Consider the following 18,653-nt stretch of genomic DNA (forward strand, 5'->3'; position numbering starts at 1 on the left):
GATGATCAGGAAGGGTACAAAAAGAGGAGGATTGTGTTCCAAAGAGCATGGGCAAACTGGAAGGCAAGAGGCAGGGTGAGGAGGAAGGGGCCCCAGGAAGGCCAGAAGTGGGGCACTGCTGCTTCTTCGGTAATACACTCATGATGCAATGAAGAATGTGCTTCTCCTCCATGAATAAAGAACCCCAAAGTGGCTTCAGGCCACTGATGTGCTGTGGGAAACTGGTTGGCAGTTACAATTCTTGCCACTTGGTTGGCCAACACCCCAGTTGATCTCTTTTGTTGACTCTTGGATTTACAAGCCATAATACTGACAACTAATCAGGCCAAAGGTGCCATTTTTTTTCTGACCCAAATGGGCAAAGATTGTTATTTACTTAGAGCTATTCTCTATTCACTAGTCATTTGAATGAGATGGTTTTTACAGCTCTTAGTTCTTGTTGAGTCTGATTCTGTGCTTAGCAAACCACCTGTTCACCTTTTAGAGGTAAAGTCCTTTATTTTGTGAGACATAAGAGGACTATCTTCCATGAAGGGGTGAATGTTTTCTCCCAAAGACTAATTGGCATGCAATATTCAATCCAATGTTTCTCCCTATGATAAGTCCATGATAATAAGAATTCAATTCTTTTGTGGTTAAAATCGCCACTAGAAAAACAAAAGAGGTAATGTAAATACATAGAATGAAGGAGTGAGGATTAAAAAATTGATTTCTAGAGAGACCGAAAAAAATGGCATAGATGATAGAGGCTCTGTTCATCCCTTGGCGACCAAATCAAAGTTGTGACGGAAACAAGGAGCAGCAGCAAGAAGAAATCACCTGGGATCTAGATGAACAAGCCATACAAATAGGGAGAAATACAATGCAATGGCAGAAGGTAGGCAGGGGAGAGGACACAGGGCTGCCCGGTCCCCAGCAGCTGAGTGAGACAGAGGCTGCGGCAGCGGCAGACGCCTCTTAAAGGGGCCGCGTCCGCGAGCAAATTTTCGCTTGCTCTGAAGGAGGCACCAGGGACTTACAGGGAGACATTGTTGGAGTGGGGGCCAGGGCAAGATTCACTCTGTACAGCAGTGCCGGCAGTATCCATCGTTCCTTGTTGAGCGCCATCCCCCCACACCCCCCATACCAGTGCATGGACACAGCGCCACCATAGCCGAGACATCATCAAACTGAAAAACAGAGGTCAAGCTGCCCAGAGGATTTCCTGAAACCCCGCCTCCTCCAACTTGGGCCCCACCCCCACCCAAGCCACATCCAGGTATAGCCTCAGTGAGTCAGGTGCTCCTTGCTGAGCAGCACCTAGACTCACACTGGAGGCAGCTGGCCTCGGTTTCTGGTGTGGCCTTTTGAGGCAACTGTAAGCACAGCATCTGTTGATGGCTTGCTGAATCTTAACAGGTGGCCCTAGAGGTGTAGAGGCTTGGGCTAAGTTTGGCCTGCAGCTGAATCCCTCTCAGAACTGTGCCACTGGACACCTACGTCACAAATCTGCACTAATAAGACCGGAAGACTTAGGAGCTTTGCTTAGTACATAGAAACAGACACAGAAAGACAGTCAAATGGGAAGACAAAGAAGCAGAAGCCATATGAGAGAACAGAACAGAGATCCAGATATAATGGAGTCAAGTAATCTAACAGATGCAGAGTTCAAAACACTGGTTATAAAGATGCTCAATGAACTTTTGAGAACTGTAGAGAACTTCAACAAAGAGATAAAACACTCAAAAATGGAAATGGAAATTATAAAAGGGAACCAGTCTGAAATGAAGAACACATTACCTGAGATGAGAAGTATATTAAATGGAATAAACAAAGTGAATAAAGAAAAAGATCAAAAGGACAGGAAAGCCAAAGACACACAAGCAGAATGGCAAGGGATAAGATGCCAAGACTATAAAAATAATTTAAGGAGCATATGGGACACTATTAAGGGTCCTAATATCCTTCTGATCGGTGTAACTGAAGAAAATAAAGATGCTGAACAGCTGTTTGAAGAAATAATGATGGAAAACTTCCCTAATCTGGTGAAGGAAATGGACATAAAATCCAGGAAGCTCAGAGAATTCTAAAAATCAGGGATCCAAAGAGGCCCACACCAAGACACATCATAATTAAAATGCCAAAGGTTAAATACAAAGAAAGAATATTAAAAGCAGCAAGAGAAAAACAGATAAGGGAATACTTATAAGACTAGCAGCTGATTTCTCAAAAGAAACTATGCAGGACAGAAGGGCTTGGCAAAAAGTATTCAACAGGATGAAGACCCAGGATAAAGGATAAAGTATCCTTTATCCAGCAAAGCTATCATTTAGAGTTGAAGGACAAATAAAGAGCTTCCCACACAAAAATAAGCTAAAGGAATTTATCACCACCAAGCCAGTATTACAAGAAATGTTGGAGGGACTTCTTTAAGAAAAAATACAAAAGACTCACTTCAGATTAAAAGACACACACAGACTAAAAGGAAGGGGATGGAAAAAGATATTGCTTTGATGGACCTAGAAAGTATTTAAGTCAGAGAAAGATAAACACTATATGATTTCACTTATATGCGGAATCTAAGGAATAAAAAGAACAAACTAATCAAAAACAAACTAACAGATATAGTGGATAATTTGGTGATGGACAGAGGGGAAAGGGGTTTGGGGGGCTGGGAGAATGGAGTAAAGGGATAAAGAAGTACAAATTAGTAGCAGTAGACGGTCACAGGGATGCGGAGCACGGCATAGGGAATGCAATTAGCCTTAATACTTTGTCTAGGTGGAGGGTCAGGGGAAAGAGGGAGCAATTGGGGGGATGGATCGTTTTACGAACTATATAAATGTCTAACCAATGTACTGTATACTTGAAACTAATTAAAATAAATAAATTTTAAAAAATTGATTTGTAACTCACACTTACTTCTGAATCAGTGAGTTTATTTATTCATTTAGTATATAATTGCAGAGAGAAAAATGGGCATTTTTTAATAGCTATAATTAAGTTTAAAATAAAGTAATTTATTTGTAATGTATTTGCTGAACTAGACTTTTACATTTGAAAATTCTATTTGTTTTAGAGTCCAAAGGCTTTAGATGGTACAGGTTGGTAGTACAGGTCTGCATCCCACATTCATGCCTACCAGGTAACCAGGACACAGAAAAATCTAGAACCTTCAGACAGCAGATGCCTTCTGTCCTTTCCTCTGTTAGGCCCTTCCTCATTCTTGTGAACTGCACACAAGTAAAATCACTTACTATTTATGTGTCCTTGAAGAGGTTACTTAACCTCTCTGTACCTCAGTTTCCTCATCAGTAAAATGGGATATCGGCAGTACCCACCTCGTTGTGTTGTCGTGAGAAATAGTGTGAGCTGATCTAAGTTTAAGGCTCTTACCAGCACCTGCTCCCTAATAAGCACTCATCAATTAAAATGAGATAGCTTGATTATAATTATGTCTATTATACACCATGCTCCTAATTTTCAGCTTGAAAACAATGAAATACACCCATGCTGTGAAAAATTACTACATGTGTAAAATAAATCTTTTTCTGTTTACATACTGATATGCAACCTAAATATGACCTCCTCATTTCAGAGATTTTGTGAATGTACAATAACCTTGAAGCTCACTACAGAAAACATTCCAGAATTTATACGGCATGAAAAAAGTTTAAAGCAACAAAACACGTGTCTAATTTCCTCAGCTGTTGTAACCAGCATGGACAGTTACATGTTCATGTAACAGAAACGCTGTATGAGTTTACTCAGCATCACCACTGCATGTAGAGAGGACGCTGTTGGGGAGGGAAAGCACTGTTGACAAGAACGTAATTGAAATGGTGGTTTTGTTTGTTTTATCAGCAAATTGTTTTCTCGAGCAAAACCCCTTTTGTGGCGAGAAATCTCTTAGAGAAGCTTTCTAGGCAAATTCAGGTGATGGAGAAACTCTCAGCGGTCAGTGACGAGAACACAGGGAACATCAGTTCTGTCGTGGAAGGTAAGCCCCTGTGCATGACACCACCACTCATGCCAACAGTGAGCCCACTGGCCCACACCTCTGCTGTGTCTGTTCGCTATTTTGTCAGTATCGATAGCAGAAAAGCATTCTTGGACCATAGAGTAGGGAGATGTCTCCACACCAGTGGCTCTCATTAACACCCCGCTTCAGCCTTCGGAGTCAAACCAGACATATCGCTTTTTCTACAGGGGCCTCCACCCCCAAAATGTATACAAGCAGCACTAGCATCACCTCCTAGGCATTTTCACAGACTGTTTCTGCTCGTGTGGTTCTGTGTTGGAACATATGATCAGTATTGTTCTCATGCCATGGAGCCGGCTAAGATAACTCCCATAGTGGCCGACTGTCAAGTGCAAGATGCTCCCTCCCCGCAAACAAACAAACAAACAAACAAAAAGATGCCCCAAAACCCTATGGGGAAAACATAGAAATACATGGATTCACAGGCCTTTATGAGGATTCCTGAGTCAGAGAGTTTTAGGTGGAGGACTTGACATGGGGAAGACGCCTTTGAATTGTGTGGTCTGGTGACAGGGCTCTTTTATAAAGACAAGAATTTATGTCTTTTTTCACATCGGCTGTTCGGCTGTTTAGTAGGAACAGTGGGACACTAGATTCTCCTGGGTTATCTCTGATTAAGTCTAAATGCCTGGTGGCTCTTCCTGTGCATCCCTCCTGCCGGTCCTGCCAGAAGCAGGTGGCCTTCTGAGATGCATGTAAAGGGGCAGCACATTCAGACTGAAGCAACTCTTGCCCCTCCTCTCCCAGGCCCTTCATGACCACAACCACATGAGGGTGAGGGTGGAATATTGACCCTGAGCTCCCTGGCGCAGGGCCCATCAATCATCTCAGTCTGAAGGCCACTAGACAGGAGAAAACCTCCTGCAGCCACCTATGGTTCTGCTCCATCCCTTTCAGAAAAACCTTCTGAGGTTTGATTCTCTGATCTTGTAGTTTGTTTGCTGTAAAGTTATAGGAGATGAGATAACTAGAGCATCTCCCAAGAGCAGAGCTGCTGGTTCTCTCTCACTGAAAGCAAACAGGCTGCAGAGTTCCTCAAAATGACTTCTTTATCTTTTAGACCACCTGCCAACTAACAGTCTTAAAAAAAAAAAAAAGGCCCCTGGGGACACCTGCCCCACCTGCACCCAGGTACGTCCCTCCATCTGCTTCATTGGGTTTGGTGCCCTTCTTCTCTAGCCATTCCAGAATTCCACAAAAAGATGTCTTTGCTGTCATTCTGGACCAAGTGCTGCAGCCCAGTTGGTGTCTATCACAGCTCAGCTGACAGAGTGATTAAGCAGCTGGAAGCCAGCTTTGCCGGAAGTGTCAACAGAGACTATCCAGGACTTGCAGACCCAGGTAGAGAACAACAATACGGAGGGGAGGAAAGCATTTCTGTCCTGGGGTGCAAGAGTGAGCGCCAGTAGGGTTCCCCCTGCCTCTTCTCCCACAGCCACCCGTGAAAAACAGCTTACCCTCCAGAGAACCATCACCTACTCAGTAAGATCTCAGAACAGAATGACATTGAACATGTCATAACTCAGAACATCAGAAGTGACTTTTAAAGGCACTGTATTTTTGTATTGCTACTAAAGTATGTCAGCAATACAAGGGTGTCAAATGGTATAAACACTTTGGAAAAACTGTTAGGCATTTCTACTAACACTAAATATACTCCTTCCCTCCGATCCAGCAATTCCACTCCTAAATATATCAAGAGAAATGTGTGCTTATACTCACAAAAAACAAGACATGTATTAGAAGGTTCATATCAGCTTTACAGACAAAAGCCAAAAACCGGAAACAACTCACATGCTCAAGACAATGGATAAATTGTAATATATTCATACAGTAGGGTATACCACGGCCTGGTGGCTCTTCCTGTGCATCCCTCCTGCTGGTCCTGCCAGAAGCAGGTGACCTTCTGAGATGCATGTAAAGGGGCAGCACATTCAGACTGAAGCAACTCTTGCCCCTCCTCTCCCAGGCCCTTCATGACCACAAGGTATACCCTTTGGATATACCTTTACTCCCACTGTCTTGACTGGACTCCTACACAGCAATTTTTTAAAAAAATAAATCACTGCTACAGGCAACGCTTTGGATGAATCTCATAGATATTTTGATGAGTAAAAGGAATCAGATACCGAAAGTGCATACTGTATAATTCTATTTAAGTGAAGTTCAGAAACAGGCAAACTTCTGTTGACAGAAATCAGATTATTGGTGGCCTATGGTGGGGGTAGGCGAGTAGCTATAGGAAGAGGCGCAAGAGAACCTGCTAGGGTGCCAGCTATGTCCTGTGTCTCGATCTAAATGGTAGTCGCGCAGTGTATAGGTATGCAGAAGTCACCTGGCTGTTCCCTGAGGATTAGTTCACTTGCATGCTTCACTCTCTCCTATTCTACAATAAAAAGATGAATGAATGAATGAATGAATGAATGAATGAATGAATGCTCATGTTTCTTAAAAGCTGCTTTGTATCTTCTCTTTACCAATAGTGTTTCGAACCTTGGTGTCCCAAATCCTGGACCGGGCTGAGCCTTTGCTTTCCTCCAGCCTGTCCTCAGAGGTCATCACTGTTTTCCAGTATTACAGTTACTTCACCAGCCACGGTGTGAGCGACCTGGAGAGTTACCTGAACCAGCTGGCCAAGCAAGGTGGGATGTGTTCTTTGGTCACACTTTGTGGTGGCTCAATTTGAAGTTATCTCTGGTCGTTTTTTGTCACAGTTTTTAGTGATGGTAACTTTTTTCTTGCCTAGTCAATAGCTGGGCTGAGATTTGCCTGTTAAATGACTTCTGGACCTTTCACCTTAGTAAGCCTTTTAGCAATGAACCAGGGATTTACTGAGACCATCCAGCAGGGTGTACCATTACCAGGAAGCTGGTAAAAAGACTCACTGTAATTTCTTTCGGTCATCAATGTGTTCACCATTTGTGCGATCAAGCCTACAGGCAGTACTATTTTATGTTACCATTTTGGTGATGCTTTCATAATAATAAGCAGAAATCTGGTTCCAAAGAGAGCAAGTGGGGGCACACGTTGAGAAGGGGAAGGAGGGAAGGACAGAAAACCAGACCTAGGCCGCATGTCCAGGGAATGAGGAGAACGGGCACCAATGTGGGGGCGCAATGACGGAGCTTGTTACTGCCTTCTTATAGGACACTTCACATATTAGAAATAAAATCAGTATCTGCCATGAATTAAAACCTCTTTGGGAGTAGAGCCAGGCAGTGAGGGGCCGTTTCTGGTTCCCAAGTGTGGGCTCTGTGAATCCTCTGCGGCCCGATAGTGCAGGTGAAGGGGACAGGAGGAGCAAGCTGTGTTGTTTGGGACCAGACGGTTTGGCTCAGCACCTGGCAGCAGCAATGTGTCTGACCCACACCCAGGCTCAACCCTTCTCCTTCCAAAACATTAAGCCCTGCAACATTTCCTGCACGGTGGGTGGCATCACAGTGAGAAGAAGACATTTTCCTCCACCCAGTGTCGCAGCAGCCTGAACAGGGCAGTGTCTGTGCATAGCCCCAAAGAATACAAATGCTGGCGAGCAGGAGAATGAGAATGCCAAGGCGAGAGACCCTGGCGTAGGAGCAGAGGGCCTCACTTTATTATATCCTTCACTTCTTGATTCTAAATTTGTCAGTCTAAATCAATTTTCTGAGCGAATTTCTAAATTACTCACTTTACTTCTGTGGCAGTTAATGTCTCTAAGCTTCTTCTTACAGGGCCCCTGGAAGGAACTACTCATTTATTAGTAGGAATGAAAAATAAAATAGAAAAAACCCGAACCTTTTGCATGTCTTTCTTCCTTTCCTTATAAGAGGAAAAGGCTCTCATTATAAAAAATTCAGAAAACATAGAGAAATATAAAGGAAAAAGTTCAAGTCACCCATTCTCCTACTTTTAAAATTTTAATGTACTTTTCAGTTGAGTGTGCCTGGGTTTTAAATTTCAAAATTGTGATTACACATTATAGAATGACATTATATCCCATGTTATTAATTCTTTGAAAGATTTATTTTAGTTGTACAGTATCTCTGCACTTGAATATATACTAATGTATTTGATTATTGAACATTTTGGTTGTTTCCCATTATTTATTTAGCTGTTTACATATCTTGAGACTTTTTATTAGGGTATTTATTTAAAAGCAGTGAAATTACCAGAACAACCACAGCAGCAAAAATAGGAAATTAAAGCAAAAAAAAAAAAAAATCTCTAATTCACAAACTTGTCTATTGTGTACAGGATGCTGTTCCATTGATAGAACATGAATATTTTCTTATATTTTCCCATCTGTGCTGACCAGACACACTCTTATCCTAATGTTTTTGTGGCTCATGGACGCCCATGCTGGATATCTAGTTAGGGATTAGCATACAGTCCTTAGTCATGGAATACTTAAGTCAGTTTGTCCAAATGGGATTCAAAACCCTATATATTTTTTTTATCATTTTCCAACCAACTAACTGGATTCCATCAGGGCGCAGTTACCTGAGTGCAGACAGAACGCAGAGCTGGGGTCACTCAGGGTTAGGGTTTTGCCAAACGGGTGTGAATAAAAGGCAAAGGGGCAACAGAGTTTGCTCCATCAGGAGGACTGTAAAAAGTGTTCACTTGTATCTTCCTCACTATATATTTTTACATCTGACTATTTAATTCATCTATAAGTCATTTTAGTAGCAGTTATGCCATGGAGATCCACCTTCGCTTTTTTCTCCTATAATTTGCCATTCTCCTTAATGTAGTTATCTAAACAATCTGTGCTGTTCTCATTGGAAACATCCCCTTTATCATATGCTAATTTTTCCTATGTACTTGGCTCTGTTATTATGTATATATCTGAGTCTTATTTACTTTTTTTTAACGAGCTCGTTGCTTTACCGTCGGAAGGCGAATGCTCTTTTATTCTCACTTCAGTTTCCATAGTGCAGACTCTGCAATCACTGAGAGACGGAAAACTGCTTCGGGCCCTGAGCGGCCTGGCACCCGGCAGCCTCCCAGCCCAGCAGGACGTGCTCAGGGCTCTGGCCCTGCTCTTAACCGGGGAGGACGATGGAGTCAGCGAGGCCGTGAGGCTTTACCTGGTGGCAGCCGCAGGAAACGAGCATTTCCGGGAAAAGGTAGCACACAAACTTATGGCCATCAAGCCCAAAACTTGCTTAATTTTCTGCAATTTACCATTAATATTTTGCCATTTTTATTTTATAAAAATAATTTTGCTTCTGCTTATTAGTGATATATACTCTGCAAAGTGATTTAAACCTCAAAAATATACTGTGATGATTAAGTGCCCATGAGTCCTGCCCCCCAGATTCAACTATTAATAACTTAGTGTATACTTCTTCCAGGTTTTTTCTAAATATATGTTAACATGTAATTATTTTTTTTTAAATGAGACCATACTGTTCTGTTGTGTACCTGATTTTTTTTTAAATGTAATATATCATGGTTATTTTACATGTCAGAGCATATTGATCTACTTCATTCTCTTTGATGGATTATTGGCTTTTCAGTGTATGCATATCCTATAATTTATTTTATTATTCCATATTCATGGGCATTTGTGTAGTTTCTAACTCTGAAATATGTTCTGGTGAACATACATGTGTGTGTATTTACACACATATATTTCATGGGTAGTCTGGAGTCAAGTCATCAGATTGTTGGGTCAGCGAGTTAGAATATTTTTCATTTTAAAACCATCACTCCTATCACTACGGAAGAGGTAATTTATCTCTCCCTTGACTTTAATTCAACAGCCATCCAGGAGTAACAGGCATCTAAAAATCATGCACATTGGGGCCCAGTCCAAGCAGGGCGGTTGGTCTGCAGGGAGCCCTTTACAGTTTGAACAGTCATTCTAAAAACTCACACCAACCCTCAGATAAGCTCAGGAAAATTACAGCTGGCTCCTTCCTGTTCTTGGAAAGGTCAAATGTCGACTGCAAGAGGAGCATAAGTTTCCTAAGGCATAACCTAAGCAGGCTGTATTGGGGCATTGCGTACTCAGAGAAGACATCCCATGCTAATGCCCTTTTGACCCAAAAACGTGAACTTCACATTGTTCTTTCTTAATAAAGTTCTGATACTTTAGTGGAAGTAGCTCAAAAGTCTGTTCTGTGGGCTAGCTACCATCATCCCCACTGAAAAAAGAGGTGATATAATTCACATACCATAAAATATTTACATTCACCCTTTAAAGTATATAACCCAGTGGTTTTTAGTATATTCACAAATCATCACCACTATCCAATTCCGGAACATTTTCATCACCCCCAAAAGAAATCCTGTCCCCGCCCGCAGTCATTTCCATTGCCTCCTCTCTCCAGTTCCTGGCAACCACTACTCTGCTGTGTCTCTGTGGATTTGCCTGTTCTAGCCTCACCTGTTCTGGACGTTTCTTATGAATGGAATCACATAATATGTGGCCTTTACGTCTTGCTCTTTCACTCAGCATGATGTCACTCAGCAAGGGTCATCCATGTTGTAGCATGTATCAGTGCATTTCTTTTTATGCCAAATAATATTGCATTGTAGGAGCAGATCACATTTATCAGCTGATGAACTCTTGGGTTGTTTCTGCTTTGGGACTATTATGAACATAATAATAATAAATGTCCCATTCTGCTCGACCTTTTGCACACTTACCATCAGCTGGATTTTGGCCTCCAGGGTGAAGGACTCTCCTCCACGTGACTGACTCAGCATCTTGCAGCTTTCTTGTGGAGCTAATATGTTGCTCTCCACAGGTCCTTCTAAACAATCTTCGCATTCCTACTAGACCCTAGGGTCTGTTGAAAGCCAGACTCATAACTTTGCTGTCAGATGACTTGACCCCAGACTACTCATAAAATATGTGTGCGTGCAGAGGCCGAGCTAACCATTTTCTATAATGGTTGAAGGTCGTTCACTTTCCGTCCCATAATAGGTAAGGGGACTGTTCAGTGTCACAGCTGACATGGCACAGACCACTGGCCCTGATTGGTCACTCCCCTTACAGCCCACCAACCAAGCAGAATACACTTCACTATGAGGAAGCATAAGACGTGTATAAAAGAAAAAGCCCCACTGCGATGGGGGCTCAGCTTTTGGATGTGAATCTGCCGAGCCGGTGCCGGCACCAGCTCGAGTATCCTGCAACATTTCATCTTCCAGCTTCGTACACCCCAAAGCATGTGACCTGGTAGACAATAAAGGATCAATGTATTGAATAAAGAGACTGCTCTTTTAATAAACATGAATTTTAATGATTTTTTTGGGGGGGCACTGAAGGTAGTGCAAGAATATCTTGTTTTATCTGTAGTTCATCTCAGGCAGTAAAAATGATATCTATCTGTAAAACTACAAACTAATCAAAATGTCTTCATGGTGTCCTTCCTTCTCTTTCAGGCCTTGCTCTATTACTGTGAAGCACTAACAAGGACAGACCTCCATCTCCAGAAGGCAGCCTGCCTGGCCCTGAAAAGCCTGGAGGTAACGCCCAGCCTCAAAGCCCCTCCAGTTCAGCTTTGAGCAAAACTAAGCCAAGTACAGAAACGGCTTCCCTTCCGTTTGTGGAACTGCCTGTTTCAGCAGAGTTTCCTACCTCAGAGTTTTGCACTGAATATTAGTCTGGGGTCCTTTATTCTTTAAACTGCCACTAAATGTGACTTTATTTTGTTAAAGTATAAATGTTTTGGAAAACAGTTATGTTTTTGAATAGCCCACAGAAATTAGTTTGCCTCTGGGTCAGTACTAGAAAAGTATATCCTAAGCCAAAAAAGAGAGGATATGGTGATTTCACCATTTTTTACTGTGTACAAAAAATAACAGGGACCCAGAAAATTTGCAAAGAAATTGTAAAATTCATTGTGCCAATAAATTTCCAGATCCTTCCCCATGAACTGTTTTTATTAAGCAGCTCACAATCTTAACTGTGTCAAAAGGAGGTGTTGGTGAGAGAGCTAAAATATAAATGAAAAAAGAAGGCATGAAAATTCTCAGCATTAACGAGTTTATGTTACAGTGGTCAAGATTTAATGTTTGACGTACTTTAATCACAAAAAAAAAAAAAAAGACTAATCACTCTTGAGAAAAGAATGAGAAAGCCACACCTCAGAGCTTGCTAAAATCTTGGATGGGTGCATGGGACAAGGGGCAGGGTTCTGCAGGCCTGTCAGGAAGTGAAGAAAGGGATTAACACCTCAAAAGAAAAAGCTAATGACTTGCAAAGAAAAACAGCCCTGGGAAATTTTGTCCTTGTTACTTGGTCAAAAATTTATCTTTTGGTGGCCAATAAAAGCCCACAGTGATTGCTATTTATTTGGGTGCTCTCTGACATACAGTGACATCTCAGTGATGATGGCTGTGATACACAAGGTAAAGCAAGACATGAGGAGACAGTGATCTGTTTTGTGGATTTACATGCTGCAAAGGTTATAGTAAAAGCTACAGTTTTAAACTCTAGCATATCCCAAGTCTGGCAGCACTGATTTATTCCCTTTCTCCTAGAGGATAGGATCCTTTGGGCTGAATAAAGGTCCTCTTTCTAAGCTGTCCCCAGCCCCCAGCTCACAGCGGGGCTCTGTGCAGCACAGAGCAGATTCAGGATGTCATCCACCCAAACCAGTCAACTCTAATTAACTTGTCAGGGGAAAACTTTTTTTGATTAATGATAACAAGCAGACACCTCACATTTTTCTTTTCTATCATCAAACTGGAAACAATCTGGAGAGATCAAAGTGGCCCTCCGATGTCAGGTCCCCATCTGTCTCATTGGGTTGGAATAACCCAGGATCTACACATGCTGCTCACTCCAATTCGTCCTGTTTGGGCACCCAGCACTGCCACTACCACTCCATAGGCCTAGCTTTCTTCCAAAAAGAGAAAATCGTAACTTGTTACCCATTATCAACTCAAAATCTCAGCAAGAATATTTGGTCTTGCAGCAGGCAGGCTCCCTTCTGGGACTTGCCCTAAATGGTGGTGTTGCTGGAGACACTGCCAGGCCCCCTTCCCCCTCCACAGTTTTCCCTAGTAATGTCTACTCCTGGGTCTTCCACTACCATCTATATGCTAATGACTCCCAACATTTCCCGTCCAGGTCTTCCTGTCCTGTCTATTATCCTGCTTGCTGCTGGACATCCCCACTAGAAAGTCACCTCAAATTTCACCCATCTCACCCCTGCCTCCAATCTTCTCTGTCTTAGTGGATGGTACAACCACCACCAAGCAGCTCGTGCCAGAAACCTAGGGGCCATCATGACCCTCCCTCACCCTCCACATCCAACCAGCCTTACCGTCCTGCCGGTCCCACTTCCATAACAGCCTAATTCTGGCCGCTCTTTATCCCCACTGTGTTCACCTGGATTTGAGCATCCTTTCTACCAATATCTCTGCCTTGTTAGAGCCTAAACTCCCGTTAGTCCGTCTTCTTCACTGCAGCTGGAATGCTCATAATAAAATACAAATCCAACCTCAAACTCTTGTATGACTTTCCATGACCTTTGAATAAGTCCAAAACCCTTAATGGCTCATCAGGCCCTCCTTGATTTGGGCTGTCATAAACTAATCCCCTTGCCTAGAATTTGTTTCCTTCTCCACACCCCCAAACACACACACACAGACGCACACACACACCCCTACCACATGCCCAAACATGGCGAACTCCTCTAAGATGTTACTTCCTCCATGAAGACTTCCCTCGTCAGACCAGCTTGTTTCCCAGTCGCGTTCTTCTCTCACACTCCAACTCAGCCTATCATTCATTGTAGTAATTATTTTCCTCATTTAACTCTGTCTCTCCTCTAGACTGGAAACTCCCCGGGGGCCAGGGCTGGGTCTTGTCCATCACTGAACCCCCCACACTTTGTGAACTGTCTGGTTCATAGAGCACTCAGTAAACAAATAGTTGGACTCCCATCGTTGACCTCTGTTCTCCTCCTCTCGTTTGGCATATAAGCTAAATATTAGGAATTCTTAAGTTAGAGCTCTTTTAGAAGCAGTGAGTTACAGTGGAAAGAACAATGAGAAGTGGATTCTGTTCTGGAAAAGCAAGCGCGTCACCCCCTTCTCTAGGCCTGCAGTTCTCCGTGAAATGAGGGACTAAGCTGATCACTGGAGATCTAACAAGTCTGAATTCTGGGCTGCAACTCAGGAAATTCTCATACAGTACATCTCGGAGTGGCAGCCAGGAATCTGTACTTTACAAGAGCTCCTGACTCTCAGCTAGGTGTAGGAAGCCCTGGATAAGATGGTTTTAAAGTCCCCACCAGCTCTGAAATGCTAAGTCTCATGCAACCCCAGACATAAATGTCAGAACATGATTTTAACTCTTTTCTCCCTGTAGGCTACTGAAAGCATTAAAATGCTGGTGACACTGTGTCAGTCCGACACTGAAGAAATCAGAAATGTGGCCTCGGAAACCCTCTTGTCTCTTGGTGAGAATTTTTTTATGTGTTTACTTTTCACTCCCAAAGGGAACCGTCAGAAGTTTCATGTGTATTGTTTTAGCAATTTTCCCTCATGGCTACCTGTGTGCACACGCACAAAAACACACGCACACACACAGAATGAGGAACTGATCAACCTCCATCTCACTCCAGCTCCTGTTGTATGACTGCTGAGGGCGAGGGCTGCTCTGTGGAGCCATTCTAGATGCTTCATTGGTCTGTGCGCTATTTGGAGTCAAGAACATAGAAGTCAAACCATAGTCAGGAGTCCGGGGTGGGGTATGCACCACCCGGAGGACTATGATAGGCTGAGGTTCCCTAAGAGGCCACAGTCCCCCAGCTGTCACAGCCTCACCGACTCTCAGGCTAACCTGATCGTCCGCTGGCCTATCCCACCTGAGCCCTGACACCAAAGGAAAGATTGAAGTATTTATTTTATTCTGAAATATCCAAATAAACCTTCCCCTCCACTTCATTTTCTAAAGGTTCGTGCTTCACAGGTTTCATACTTTTATTCTTCTGGGGAGTTGGGAGGGTAGAGAGAGGCTTTCAAAACTCCACATAAAAAATAAAAATATTTATTATAAATAATTTTACTACTACAACATACTCTTAAAATGTAAAAACTATACTCCTAGAAGTCCTCAATTCTATCCAGTCAATAATACTAATTGGAAAAAAGGTGCTCTACTTTGACTCTAGTAGCTTAACAACATAAGGGAGACTCTCCTGGCATTTATCATCATCATGAAAATCATATTCATTGTTAGTTGTTCTTTCTTACGTTATCAGTTTAATAAGGCTTCTTTCTGCTAGTGAATATAATGTTCCAGGCACAGAAATCTTAGCCAGCATATGTTTGTTTAAAGGATAAAACAGTTATTCCTTATGGCTGTTTCCGGCATAGAAATTATTTAATTCCCTATAAATGTGCCTAGGGTATCATTAGTTTTAGCTTCTTTCTTTCCTTCGTGTTCTGAAATAACAGCGAAGGTAAGCCAGATGTTTGTAAAGCGCAGCCAGTCATGTGTCTACTTCCAGTAGAACCAAAGAAAGTTTGAGCCCTGCCGAATGTGCCCAGTCACTTCAGCTGCACAGACAGCAGCATCTACAGGAGCGATAACATACCTTCTTGTCCTGAGCTCTTCACACACGTGGCTGCCCACGCCCAGCCTCCATGCTCTCTCACCTCACCGATTCATGGCTGAATCACCAGGGGAGCTTTAAAATATACTCAGGCCTAAAATATATATATACCCAGGCCTGGTTCCACTTCCAAAGATTTTGCTTTCGTTGGCGTGAGATATACCTCAGCTCTGGGACTTGTAAAAGCATCCTAAGTGATTCTTTCAAACAGACTTTCAGTTTATTGGAAGGCTTCTATTCCTAGAGACTACAATAAGATTATAAAATCCATGATTACATTCCTTTTCTAAAACCCACTAATATCAATATCATTCCAGCATTTCATGAATCTTTTTTTCCCACAATTTCTGATTGGACACAACTATTTCCATCTTTTTCTCACTTGTATTCAACGCATAAAAGCCCATTTCTTATCACTAGTTGTCTATACTTCATTTTCCCATTTTTTTCTAATATTTTAAACAGGAAAATGGAACAAAATATTCAAATAATTTACAAATACACGTTGGCTGTTCAGGATGGTGCCGACAAACTGAACCAGCTGTTGGTGGTAGATGTCATCACCACATGTTTACATGGCAAAGAGTAACTTTTTAGCTGAAGTTTGAAAGCCTAATCTTGACTTTTATGAAAGATAATTTAACATGTACCAATATGTAATTTATAGAAGTAAAACTTAGGTAAAAGTTCAATGCACTGAAGTTAAGGACTAGCCATACTGAAATTCCTAATGCACTTAAAATATAATACATATGATTTTCAAAAGAATAAATCTATTATGTGAAATCATCAACCTCACATGCCCATAGGACTTCTACTTTGTTTCACACCCTGGCATTCTCTTACTCTCTGGCATTAGCTCAAAAGTTCTTGGTTTTTCTAAACATTACCTAGAAACGACATAATTAAGAATAACTGAAGATGACTTTTCTTTACCTGAAGCTAACGTTAGCAAAAAAATAGTCCATACCTAAACAACTGGTATTAATTTATTATCCTGAGTGATGAATAAAAAAGTTAAGTTCAAATTGGCATTCATTTTTCTTGTTGTGTATCCAGGAGAAGATGGGCGACTGGCATATGAACAATTGGACAAATTTCCTCGAGACTGTGTTAAAGTTGGAGGTCGTCATGGAACTGAAGTGGCCACAGCCTTTTAATTACCAGTTGGCTCTGCCTAACAGCTGTCTTAATTAGTGGCCCTATTAATCAAGAGGGTGCTGTGATTTAGCTGGAATGTCTTTAAATTTAAAGAGTTCTGTTCAGGTTGTCTGGAAATCTAGCATGTTGTAGAAAGAATTAACAGTCAGTTTCACAGCATCCACCTGCTTTTCCTTTGGCCAGTACAATAGGGCTTCTTGTGACTAACAGATTACATCATTCATTGCGTCTGACCATGCTTAATGAGTCTGTCATATCAAATATATATGGAATTTTAAAATAGCCATCTTTGTACTTTTTTGGAAGTTCTTCTATGAGCTTGAAACAGTCCCGTGATACTTTGATAAATATCATATGCCTTGCAGTTTTTCTCTGTCGTGCTCTCAGGGTTGAGTGGCCCCCTAAGCTACCTAATTTTACCTTAAATGCAAAGCACAAAATATAATTTCTTCAAATAAAAGTTTGCCTGCAGAACCTGGTAAAATGACACATTGTAAGAGTTAAATGTTTTTTTCTTTCATTTTTTTCAAACCTCCGCTATTTCTCTTCTTCATTGTGAAAATTCAAAAAGCATGTTTTCATTATGATAAAAAGACAGGCAGATGACTACAAACTACCTTAATAAGATTATATCCATATACATTTAAAAAAAAAAAACAACACGCAAAGCTTAAGCTTTTTTTTTTTTTTTTTTAAGAGCCTTTTTTTATACTTTTACAATTGAGGTATTTTGCTGCTGAAACTAATCAAAACCAAAAGTCATGGATTCAGAAAGCTGGGATGCTCTTTGAGGTGGAATAACTCTCAGAAGTTGGAAGAATCCTAATGGAGTGGGAGCAGAGGGACATTAAAAGTGGTCCTTGCTTCTATAAAAGCTACCAGGAGGTTAGGAAGAAACCTCCCCTGAGGAATGGTTACTGCCCCGAGAAAGCACTTCCCACTGAGAGGATCCCTTAGCCAAACGGTTAACAGCGCCTGTTATTGCGGAAATCAAGGTAGCAAGTCCATGAAACAAAGTACAAGACCACTCAGTAGCTTCTATTAAATAATTTTTCTTCCTCTTAAGAATATACGAGGTAGGATATGCCAAAATAGCAAAAGAATACATGTGAGTATAACTTAAACTGTGGAATATTAACTGTATTCTGGATGTGTTTGTACAAAATACCACTTAGATAGCATTTTAAATATTTACATTTTAGCAAGACCTTTAAAAACAACTCATTTCATTTTAAAGTTGTCAGGTTTCCTGGCAAATAGTCCTTTTAACTGTGAAATTATGTGTATATATATTTGTATATTTATAAATATTATATAAATATATCCTTCATTTTAAAAGTACATTGTACAGTCTATAGTTAGTATGCATAGTCTGTAGTCTCTGTTAAATGGTTGAAATGGGTCTTTTTATAGAAAATCAAATCATAAATGTTACAGTTTTTGGTTTGGTTTTTTATTTTTTGAATATTGCATGAATAACTCCATTATCTTTTGTATTCACTTGTGCATTTTATTTTTTGTTTGAAGGGGTGCTTAGTTTTGTGGCATTTGTATTCACTGTTTCAATCATGTAAGTTAAAATAAAAATTATTTTTGAATTACTAGTCTCATGTAGAGTCCGCTTTTTTTCACATACCTTTCTTGAGTTGGTATATACACATTACACCTCATTCTCAACTTGAATTTATTTTTATGTTGAAATTCCTTCATCTATAAATGAGGATATTTACTCCTCAGATTTTTTTGTAAAGCTCATTGGAGAAAAAGACTGTGAGCTCCTTAAGGGTAAAAAGCAGCATCATTTATTTGTGTGTGTTCCAAGCCCAAATCCCAAGCATAGATTGATTCCTGCTTTCTGTATTCCATTCTGTTGTGTTGCTAAGTGATGCATTCCATAGTTCTTGACT

The 18,653-nt window shown here is 41.2% G+C and overlaps 1 protein-coding gene across 4 annotated transcripts in view; it reads left to right on the forward strand.

Annotated features, from left to right (window-relative positions):
* RIPOR2 (RHO family interacting cell polarization regulator 2) overlaps positions 1-18,312 on the forward strand; it is a 103,955-nt gene extending 85,643 nt beyond the window's left edge. For 3 of the 4 annotated variants that reach the window (XM_006919527.3, XM_015595560.2, XM_015595559.2), the window contains exons 16-22: positions 3,844-3,979; positions 5,201-5,362; positions 6,505-6,663; positions 8,927-9,129; positions 11,399-11,482; positions 14,337-14,427; positions 16,645-18,311. In XM_006919527.3, coding sequence (XP_006919589.1) covers positions 3,844-3,979; positions 5,201-5,362; positions 6,505-6,663; positions 8,927-9,129; positions 11,399-11,482; positions 14,337-14,427; positions 16,645-16,745 — 936 coding nt within the window. In that variant the 3' untranslated portion in view covers positions 16,746-18,311. Of the gene's footprint in view, positions 1-3,843; positions 3,980-5,200; positions 5,363-6,504; positions 6,664-8,926; positions 9,130-11,398; positions 11,483-14,336; positions 14,428-16,644 lie in introns of all 4 variants that reach the window. The other variant, XM_025052324.1, reaches the window with a different exon arrangement.
* The last annotated feature ends 341 nt before the right edge of the window (positions 18,313-18,653 follow it).

The sequence above is a fragment of the Pteropus alecto genome, unplaced genomic scaffold (genome assembly GCF_000325575.1).
Source record: "Pteropus alecto unplaced genomic scaffold, ASM32557v1 scaffold106, whole genome shotgun sequence".
NCBI classification, from domain to species: Eukaryota; Metazoa; Chordata; class Mammalia; order Chiroptera; family Pteropodidae; genus Pteropus; species Pteropus alecto.